Consider the following 11,176-nt stretch of genomic DNA (forward strand, 5'->3'; position numbering starts at 1 on the left):
CTCAAAAGATGAATGCTAATTTTCTTTTGCAGAAATGGGTATATAATGAATTCATATATTATGAAATACGAGATGATACAGGAGTGATGGAAGTCATGGTTTATGGACAGCGACTAACCAGTATCAGCTGTGAAGAGGGTGACAGACTCACACTCGTGTGCTTTGAATTGGCAGAAAGCAGGGCTAAGAGGCAGCTGAGATCTGTAATTCATAGTTACATCAAGGTGAGAACTTCTGGTGGGTCATCATTGTTCCAAAGTAGAAGTCTTTAAGAAAACTATACTGCTGCTATTACACAGAGAGTCCATCAGGTGAAATAACTAATCCTTGTCATTTAGTGTGTGTGAAGTCCCTTTTCATCATTCTTTTTTTTTTTAAAGGATATTTTAAAATGTAGGTTAAAGTGTACAGCAAAGGGATTCACTTACACACACACATATTTATATATTGTATTCACACATACACGTGTATATATATTCATTTCAGATTCTTTTCCATTGTAGGTTATTATAAGAAATCAAGTATAATTCTCTGAGCTATACAGTAGGTCCTTGTTGTTTACTTATTTTATATATTGTAATGTGTATATGTTAATCCTAAACTCCTAATTTATTTCCCCTCCCCCCACCACTATCCCCTTTGGTAACCATAAATTTTTTTCTGTTTCTGTCAGTCTTTTCCTGTTTGGTAAGTTCATTTATATCTTTCTTTCTTTCTTTTTTTTTTTTTTTTTCTTTTTTAGAATCCACATGTAAGTAATATCATATGATATTCGTCCTTTGTCTGACTTACTTCACTCAGTATGAAAATCACTAGGTTCATCCATGTTACTGCAAATGGCATTATTTTATTCTTTTTATGGCTAAGTAGCATTCCATTGTTACCCCCGATCTTCTATATTCATTCATCTGTCAATGGGCATATAGGTTACGTACATGTCTTGGTACTATAACCTGTTCATAGTGCTGCTATGAACATTGGGCTGCATGTATCTCTTCAAATTAGTTTTCTCCAGATATTTGCCCAGGAGAGTGATTGTAGGATGATATGGTAACTCTATTTTTAGTTTTTTAAGGAACCTCCATACTGTTCTCCAGAGTGGATGCACCAATTTATGTTCACACCAACAGTGTAAGAGGGTTTCACTTTCTCAACATCGTCTCCAGCATTTGTTACTTTAACACTTTTTCGTGATTGCCATTCTGACTGGTGTGAGGTGACAGTCATTGTATTTTTGATTTTCATTTCTCCAATGATAAGCAATATTGAGCATCTTTTCATGAGTCTGTATTCCATCTATATGTCTGCTTTAGAGAAATGCTTATTAGTCCTCTGCCCATGTCTTGATTGGGTTTGAGTTTTGATATTAAGCTGTATGAGCTGTCTGTATATTTTGTAAATTAATCCCTGTTTTTAGCATCCATTGCAAACACTTTCTCCCAGTCTGTGGGTTGTCTTTTTGTTTTATTTATGGTTTCCTTTGCTATGCAAAATCTTTTAAGTTTAATTAGGTTCAATTTGGTGATTTTTGTTTTTATTTCCATTACTCTAGGGGGCTGACCCAAAAAATATTGCTTCAACTTACTTCAAAGATTGTTCTGCCTATATTTCTGATAGGTGTTTTAGTGTATCCAGACTTACATTTAAGTCCTTAATCCATCCTGAGTTTAATTTTTAATGGTGTTAGAGAATGTTCTGGTTTGATTCTTTTAGACATAACTATCAAGTTTTCCCATCACCACTTACTGAAGAGACTGTCTTTTCTCCATTGTATATTTTTTCCTCATTTGTCATTAACTAATTGGCCATAAATGTGTAGGCTTCTTTCTGGGCTCTCTAGCCTGTGCCATTGATCTATATTTGTGTGTGTGTGTGTGTGTGTGCAGCAGTACCATACTATTCTGATGACTATAGCTTTGTTATATTGTCTGTAGTCAGGGAGCATGATTTGTCCAGCTCCATTTTTATTTCTCAAGATCATTTTGGCTATTTGTGGTCTGTTGAAGTTTTATGCAAATTACAAACTTTTTGGAGTTCTGTAAAAAATGCTACTGGTAATTTGATAGGGATTGCATTAAATCTGTACATTGCCTTAGGTAGTATAGTCATTTGAACAATATTGATTCTTCTAATCCAGGAACATGGTATATCTTTCTATCTGTTTGTGTCATCTTCAGTTTCTTTCATTAACATCTATTAGTTTTCATTTAAGGATATTTTTAATCATATTAAAGAGAAAAACTTCAGAAAGTCTATCAAAAGCTATATCTAAGCTGAATATTATAAAGTTGTTGGAATTTTAAGATCAGGTGGATTAATTATTAAATTTTGACTTTTTAAGGCAAATATATTTTGAATACTGGTTCTATGATTTGCTAGCTGACTAATAAATACTAAAAACTTTTGATTCATCATCTATAAAATGGAGGAAATATCTTTTATCTCAGAGGTAGTTACTTGCCCATTTCAGATCTATTAATAAATGATCAAGGGTGCCTCTGAGCCTTTCAGAACACAAAGTTACCTGCCTTTGGTGAGATACACATGTTGGTCAACAACAGAGGTGATTGGTCCTATGGGACAAATTCCATGATTTTTGTCAAACCCACACATTCATGTGGAATGGATTCTTTGAATACTAACAAAGGCTACTAATGAAATACTTTGCTTTATTATACTTCACTGTCTTGTGCGTCATAGATATTTGCTTTTTCTTTGGCTTGTTATACAAATAAAGGATTTGTAGCAATCCTGTGTAGAGCAAGTCTCCTGGAGTCGTTTTTCCAAAACATTTTTCACATTGAGTGTCTGTGTCATATTTGGCAATTCTCCTAATATTTCAAGCTTTTTCTTGAATTCTTGTATTTGTCATTTTGATCTGGGGTTAGTGATCTTTGATGTTACTATTAAATCATTTTGGAGTGCTATGAATCGCACGCTTATATAAGACGGGGAATTCTTTAATAAAGGTTATGCATGTTCTGACTGCTCCACTGATGGACAATTTCCCCATCTGTCTCCCTCTCCTTGGTCTCCCAATTCTCTGAGGCAAAACAATGTTGAAATTAGGCCATTTAATAACTCTATATAAGCTGCTAAGTGTTCAAGTGAAAGGAAGTGTTATACATCTCTCACATTAAATAAAAAAACTAGAAATGATTAAGCTCAGTGAGAAAGGAAAACAAGCTGTCAAAAGTTAGGCTTCTTGCAACAAATAGACAAGTTGTGAATGCAAAAATTTTTTAAATAAATTAAAAATGTTATGCCAGTGAACCTATGAATGATAAGACAACAAAACAACCTTATTGTTGACATGGAAAATTTTTGTGGTCTGGATGGAAATCATTCTTAGGGAAAAGCCCTAACACTTAAATGCCATGAAGGCTGAGAGACATGAGAAATCTGCAGAAGGATAGTTTGGAGCTAGCAGAAATTGATTCATTAGGTTTAAGGAAAGAAGCCATCTCTAACATAAATGTACAAGATGAAGCAGCAAGTGCTGCTGATATGGAAGCTGCAGCAAGTTATCCAGAAGACCTAGAAGAGATGATTAATAATGATTGCTACACTCCACAACAGATTTTCAAAGAAGATGAAGCAGTCTTATATTGTAAGAAGGTATCATCTAGAATTTCTACAGATAGAGAAAAGAAGTTAGTGCCTGGCTTAAAAGCTTCAAAGGACAGACTGACTCTATTGTTATGGGCTAATGCAGCTGGTGACTAAGTTTAAGTCAGTGCTCACTGACCATTCTGAAAATCTTAGGGTCCTTAAGAATGCTAAATCTTTTCTGCTTTTGCTCTTATAAATGGCACAATAAAGCCTGGATGATAGCACATCTGTTTACAACATGTTTTACTGAATATTTTAAGTCCACTACTGAGACCTACTGTTTAGAAAAAGAAAAAAATATATATTTTTTAAAATATTGCTGCTCATTGACAATGCACCTGATCACCCAAGATGTCCTATGGAGATATATGAAAAAAATTAATGTTGTTATCATGCTAACATAACATCCATTCTGCAGCCCATGGATCATGATTTAAGAAATACATTTCACCAGGCTATAACTGCAGCAGATATGAGTCTTCTGATGGGTCTAGGCAAAGTCAAATAAAAACCTTTTGTAAAGGATTCAGCATTCTAGATGTCATCAAGAACATTCATATTTCATGGGAAGAGATCAAAATACCAAGATGAATAAGCATTTGAAGGAAATTAATTCCATCCCTCATAGATGATTTTGAAAGGTTCATGACTTCAGTGAAGGAAGTAATGGCCGATGTGGTAGAAAATGAACTAGAGTTAGAAGTGGAGCATGAAGATGTTACTGAATTATTGGACTTTGATGATAACTTTAATAGATGTGGTGTTGCTTCTTGTTGTTCTTGTTCAGTCACTAAGTCATGCCCAATTCTTTGTGACCCAATGGACTGCAGCACACCAGGCCTCCTCCTTCTCCCAGAGTTTCCTCAAATTCATGTCCATTGACTTTGTGATGCTATCTAACCATCTCTGGGTGAGCAAAGAAGATAGCTTCTTGAAATGTCATCTACTCCTGAGGATGATGCTGTGAATATTGTTGAAACAACAAAGGATTTAGAATATTATACAAACTTAGTTGATAAAACAGTGGCAGGCTTTGAGAAGTTTGGCTCTAATTTTGGAAAAAAGTTATACTATGGTTATTGTTGGTGAGGAAAGAAAATTTCTTCTACTCTTCTAAGTTCTTTAGACTGGTCTAAGAATTAAAATGAGATAGATTAACAAGAGAAATGCAAACAAAAATTTAATAACATGTGTACATGGAGAGGACACATGTCCTGCTTACTTGCTCCCTGGAAGAAAAGTTAGGACAAACCTAGACAGCATATTAAAAAACAGAGATGTTACTTTGCCAGCAAAGGTCTGTATAGTCAAAGCTATGATTTGTCCAGTTATCATGTATGGATGTGAGAGTTGGACCATAGAGAAAGTTGAGTGCCAAAGAATTGATGTCTTTGAACTATGGTTTGGAGAACACTCTTGAGAGTACCTTGGACAGCAAGAGATCAAACCAGATAATCCTAAAGGAAATCAGTCCTGAATTGGAAGGACTGATGCTGAAGCTGAAGCTCCAATACTTTGGCCACCTGGTGTGAACAACTGATCCTGATGCTGGGAAAGATGGGAGGCAGGAGGAGAAGGGGACGACAGAGGATGATATAGTTGGATGGCATCACCGACTTGATGGACATGAGTTTGAGCAATCTCCAGGAGTTGGTGATGGACAGGGAAGCCTGGCATTGCAGTCCTTGGGTTCACAGACAGTCGGACACAACCAAGCAACTGAACTGACTGATTCATGAGAGACCCAGAAAAAATGAATAGCTTACCAAAATGGCTGAAACCCTCAATTTAAATACCATCTTCAGTTAGATACCATAGTAGTTAATGATAAAAGAGAATGTCAGGGGTAGTTGTTTGAGACCTCCACTGGGGAGAAAGACAATTCACATGGAGATGGAAAAACAAATGTTATAGTAAACAAATGTTTGCTGGACATCCAGAGAAGATGGGACAGAGAGTGACCTCTACTCTATGGACCCTGCAAAGTTTCCTCTACCACACTTAGCCCATATTCTTTGCAGATACCTCTTATGAGACCTTTATTCTGGGAACAGCCTCTTTAACTGAATTCTTTAGGTAGCTAAGTTCAGTTGAGTTCAATCACTCAGTCATGTCTGACTCTTTGAGACCCCATGGACTGAAGCACTCCAGGCCTCCCTGTCCATAGCCAGCTCCCAGAGTTTAAGCAAACTCACGTCCATTGAGTCGGTGATGCCATCCAATCATCTCATCCTCTGTCATTCCCTTCTCCTCCTGCCTTCAATCTGTCCCAGCATCAGGGTCTTTTCAAATGAGTCAGTTCTTCACATCAGGTGGCCAAAATTATTGGAGCTTCAGCCTCAGCATCAGTCCTTCCGATTCAGGACTGATTTCCTTTAGGATGGACTGGTTGGATCTCCTTGCAGTCCAAGGGACTTTCAAGAGTCTTCTCCAACATCACAGTTAAAAAGCATAAAATCTTCTGTGCTCAGCTTTCTTTATAGTCCAACTCTCACATCCATACATGACTACTGGAAAAACCATATCTTTGACTAAACGGACTTTTGTTGGCAAAGTAATGTCTCTGCTTTTTAATACGCTGTCTAGGTTGCTCATAACTTTCCTTTCCAGGAGCAAGTATCTTTTAGGTACTAAAGGGGCTCTGAAAAGAAAGATTTCCAGAGGCTTCTGTTTCTTAAAAATAATCAATAGAAGTTAATCCTCATGCCTGAAAGACATCTTTTGGGGGTGATAAATTTCCTCTACACTATCAAACAGCATTGCATACTACAGACAGATTTTCCATGAAAGGAAATGTCAATCATTCCAACAAAATCCATCACTGTCTTATTTAAGAAACTGCCACCACTAACCCAAGCTTCAGCAAACATCAGCTTCATCAGTTGGCAGCCATCAATATCCAGACAAGATCCTCCTCCAGAAAAAAAAAAAAAAAAAAAAAAAAGATTATGACTCACTGAAAATTCAGATGATGGTTAATGTTTTTTAGTAATAAAGTATTTTTTGATTCAGTTATGTACATTGATGCTCTTGCACAGTTAATAGATTGCAGTATAGTATTATATAAACATAACTTTTATATGTACTGGGAAAGCAAAAAATATATATATGTGTAATTTTATTGTAATATTCTCCTTGTCACAGTGGTCTGGAACTGAACCCATACTATCTCTGAGGTGTGCCTGTACTGGAATGCAAACAGATCAGATACAAAGGCTGACATATCCAAGCACTCAGAAATGCACATGCTCTTTAGTCTTGCCAGTTCTCAGGCTCTCAATGAGACATCCCAATCCTTCCTTCACAGCATGGCACCAGGAATACCTTTTGTCCCTTCCTTCCACCTTTCTTCCCAGTAAGAACTTTCCCCTCAACTCTTGGCCTTGAGTATAATTGATTCTTCTCTCTTGTTCTCCAAAACTCTTGCCTGTCTACATGCACTTATGCTGGGTATGAGTGCCTATCTCATTTGAGGGTTCCAACAAAGAATTGGGGGTGATGGCTCAAAAGATAGGAATTCACTAAATAAGCTAGGTGAGACTCAAAGAAGAGCCTCTTAGGTGGAAAGAGGAAAAGGGATGTGACAATGTGAATGAAGGGAGAAATATATAATCAGGTTCATCTCATTGTTTATCTTTTTCTTCTTCAAGGTCACCAAGGTCAAGCAAAGAACAACCACACAATTCTGATTCATATATGGAAACCTGCTCAGAGCTGTTCTTCTAAAAACCTGGATGTCATTAATATTGATGCTTATGGAACTTAGATAGAATTAAAGCAAAAATGTGTGTGTGTACACACACACACACATATAGTGTACTTTATTAGCCATTACTTCTTAGGAATGAAAAGCTTTACATTTTTTTATACTTTTCTGTAATATCTCAATGTCCCTTTTTGCATCTATAACTTTTATAACTTGGAAAAAAATAATAAATATTATGTTTTCCTTTCCTGAAATTATGTATCCCTAGGAGTCTAATTCATTGGTTTCTTGCTTAAAAGGAAATAGTCATCTGTGGCCTGAAAATCAGATAGAGACACCTAAGCCTGAAGCAATATTTGAATTTATACTTTGGGTGTGATCTTTACAGGATATAACTCTGGTCAAGAATGAACAGGTTGAGCAAGCTGTGCTCAAAGAGCCCAGGAGGAAAGCAGACCAACTGAAATTCCATCTGTCCTTCATTGCCAACCCCCATCCCAGGGTGGAGCTGCTTTAGTCTAAAACAACGTTATCTTTTCAGAATTGATCTCCAGGAGGGGCCATGATTGGGTAATTTGCTTACAAAATAAAGCAGCTTTTGGCTATTTGCCCGAAGCTACTGGTACATTTTGAAATTAACTCTGGTCCCTCTCATGTGAAATAACTGGTTCCACTTATTTATTCAAGTACCAACAGCTCAGTAGTTCTCCAGTTATACTTCATGGTCCGCACATGTATGGGTCCTATGAGAAGGTTGCTCCAGGCAAAGACCTGGATTAGGCAAACACTGAAGAATAATGGCACCCCACTCCAGTACTCTTTCCTGGAAAATCCCATGGACGGAGGAGCCTGGTAGGCAGCAGTCCATGGGGTTGCTAAGAGTCCGACACGACTGAGCGACTTCACTTTGACTTTTCACTTTCATGCATTGGAGAAGGCAATGGCAACCCACTCCAGTGTTCTTGCCTGGAGAATCCCAGGGATGAGGGGAGCCTGGTGGGCTGCCATCTTTGGGGTCGCACAGAGTCAGATACGACTGAAGCAACTTAGCAGTAACTTAGCAGCAGCAGAAGAATAATTAATTTACTTTACAGTACAGTGACTTCCCTGGTGGCTCAGAGGGTAAAGCATCTGCCTACAATGTGGGAGGCCTGGGTTCAATCTCTGGGTTGGGAAGATCTCCTGGAGAAGGAAATGGCAACCCACTCCTGTATTCCTGCCTGGAAAGTCCCATAGATGGAGGAGCCTAGTAGGCTATAGTCCATGAGCCAGACACGACTGAACGACTTCACTTTTACAGTGGCAGAAAGTAACTAACACTGATTTAACAGTGTGTTCTTTTACATTTATTTTTTTGAAGTACAGTTGATTTATAATGTTAATTTCTGCTGTACAGCATACTGATTCAGTTATACATATTAATGTATTCTTTTTTGTATTATTTAATAAACCACTATGGTTTATTACAGGATATTGAGTATAGTTTTTTTAGAGTGTATTTGTTGAGCCCACATTTGGTACTTGATATTTTACAATTATTTTGTGTCACTTAATCTTATACCAGCTCTAGAGGGTTGATAGGATTGTTTTTTTTCAACTCTCCTAATAAAAATAAGAGACAGAATGGCAAGATCATGTTTTTAATGATTAGAACAGTTCCATCATAAAAAGGATTTCCCCCATGCCACTTTTTTGCCAATGCTTTCTCTAATCCAAGCTCCTGGAAACCACTAGTATAGTTTTTTATTTTTATTTTTAGTTATTTTATAATATGAGGGAAATTGCTTTTAATATTGTGCTGGATTCTGTGTACAACTCGAGTCAGTAATAATTATACATATCCCCTTCCCTCACCCCAACTGTCTAGGTCATCAAAGAGCACCATCTGAGCTCCTTGTATTACAGCAGCTTCCCACAGCTATCTATTTTACACTTAATACTGTATATATTCGATGCTACTTTCTCAATTCATTCCACTCTCTCCTTCCTCTGTTGTGTCCATAAGTTCATTCTCTGCTTCTGCGTCTCCATTCCTTCCCTGAAAGTAGGCTCATCAGTACTACTTTCCTAGATTCCAAAAAGAAAAACAAATACATATTAATGCATATGTAGGGAATCTAGAAAAGCTTAAAGTGAAAGTTGTTCAGTTGCATCCAACTCTTTGTGACCCCATGGACTATACATTCCATGGAATTCTCCATCCCAGAATACTGGAGTGGGTAGCCTTTCCCTTCTCCAGGGGATCTTCCCAACCCAGAGATTGAGCCCAGGTCTCCCGCATTGCAGGCAGATTCTTTATCAGCTGAGCCACCAGGAAAGCCCAAGATTACTGGAGTGGGTAGCCTACTCCTTCCCCAGTGGATCTTCCTGACCCAGGAATTGGACCAGGGTCTCCTGCATTGCCTGTGGATTCTTTACCAACTGAATTATCAGGGAAGGCCCTCTTAACTTAAACTTTCTCTTTTTCCAAAGTTTCCTAAGATGGAATTTAAAATGGCATTTTGAATCTGGCTGTTTTTACTTTGTATAGTGTGTTTTAAGATTCATCCATGTAGTTGTGTGTATTGGTTTTTTCCTTTTTATTCCTGTGTAGAATTTAATGTGTGGACTCACTGAAGTTTATCCATTCCCCAAGTGAGGAACGATTGGATTGTTGACACTTTCACAGAGTTACAAATAAAACTGAGGCGAATACTCACATGCAGATTTTTGTGTGAATCTATATTATCATTCCATGAGTAAAACTTTTGGGGTGACACTGTTGGTTTATATGGTAAATGTATTTCAAGTATGTAAAAAATTGCCAAACTGTTATCTCAGGTGACTATAGATTTTTCATTCCCTGGAGCAATCTGTGAGAGTTTCAGTTGCTCTGTATCCACCTCAAAATTTAGCACTGTAGGTGAATGTTAATTAAAAACAAACAAACAAACAAAACTGTCCAACTCTTTTGCAAAGCAGTGTACCATTTAATGTTTCTGCTACCATTATACGCCAGTCTTAACTCCTCCTTATCCTTATCGGTTGCTGGTATGGTCAGTCTTTTAAAATTTTAGTCTTTCTAATTTCTGCATAGTGGTGTTTTACTGTAGTTTTAATTTGCATTTCCCTAAAGATAAATTAGTTGGAGCATCTTTTTATGTGTTTATTAGCCACCCGTGTATCTTTTTTTTTTTTTTCCCGCATCTTAAAAATTTAACTGTTTGTTCTCACAATACTGAGTTTTGGGAATCTTTTATAAATTGCAGTTTTAGAATCCTTAGTAGCTATGTGGCTAGCAAATATTAACATCTCAATCTACGGCTTGTCTTTCATGCTTTTAAGGTATTTTTTGAAAAGACATGTTTATTTTGATGAAGTTTAAATTATCAAAATTTTTCTTATGAAGATCTTTTAATACTTGGGGGGAAATCGAAAGACAAATGTGACACAGGAAAATTACATAAAATTCAAGTTTCAGTGACTACCATGCAGTTTTATTACACAAACGCGCTCATTCATCTACGGACTGTCTATGGCTGCTTTTGTAGCCAATGCAAAGCAAGCATCTGTAATAGAGACTATAGGGCTCATGTAGATTAAAACATTGGGTTGGCCGTGAAGTTTGTTCAGGTTTTTCTGTATTACCCTACAGAAAATCCCCAAATAACTCTTTGGCCAACCCAATATGTCCTATTGGATGTTTTACTGAAAAAAATTTTTCCAATCCTTCTTTTTGAACCTCAGTTATCTTGTAGAACAGTTAAACATGAGAAAATAAATTTTAGATTAACTTCATTTTTCATGTTATCAATGAGACTGACAATTATTTCATGCTCTAAACCTTTGATATTTTTGCTGTGAATTTGGTTATTTATA

General features: G+C 36.9%; 1 protein-coding gene across 1 annotated transcript in view; it reads left to right on the top strand.

Moving 5' to 3' along the window:
• LOC138073362 (interferon-activable protein 203-like) overlaps positions 1-7,491 on the top strand; it is a 41,433-nt gene extending 33,942 nt beyond the window's left edge. Inside the window, exons 8-9 of the mRNA XM_068965027.1 lie at positions 33-224; positions 7,263-7,491. Of these exons, the coding sequence (XP_068821128.1) occupies positions 33-224; positions 7,263-7,301 (231 nt within the window). The 3' untranslated portion in view covers positions 7,302-7,491. The remainder of the gene's footprint in view (positions 1-32; positions 225-7,262) is intronic.
• The last annotated feature ends 3,685 nt before the right edge of the window (positions 7,492-11,176 follow it).

Source organism: Capricornis sumatraensis, chromosome 2 (assembly GCF_032405125.1).
Source record: "Capricornis sumatraensis isolate serow.1 chromosome 2, serow.2, whole genome shotgun sequence".
Lineage (NCBI taxonomy): Eukaryota > Metazoa > Chordata > Mammalia > Artiodactyla > Bovidae > Capricornis > Capricornis sumatraensis.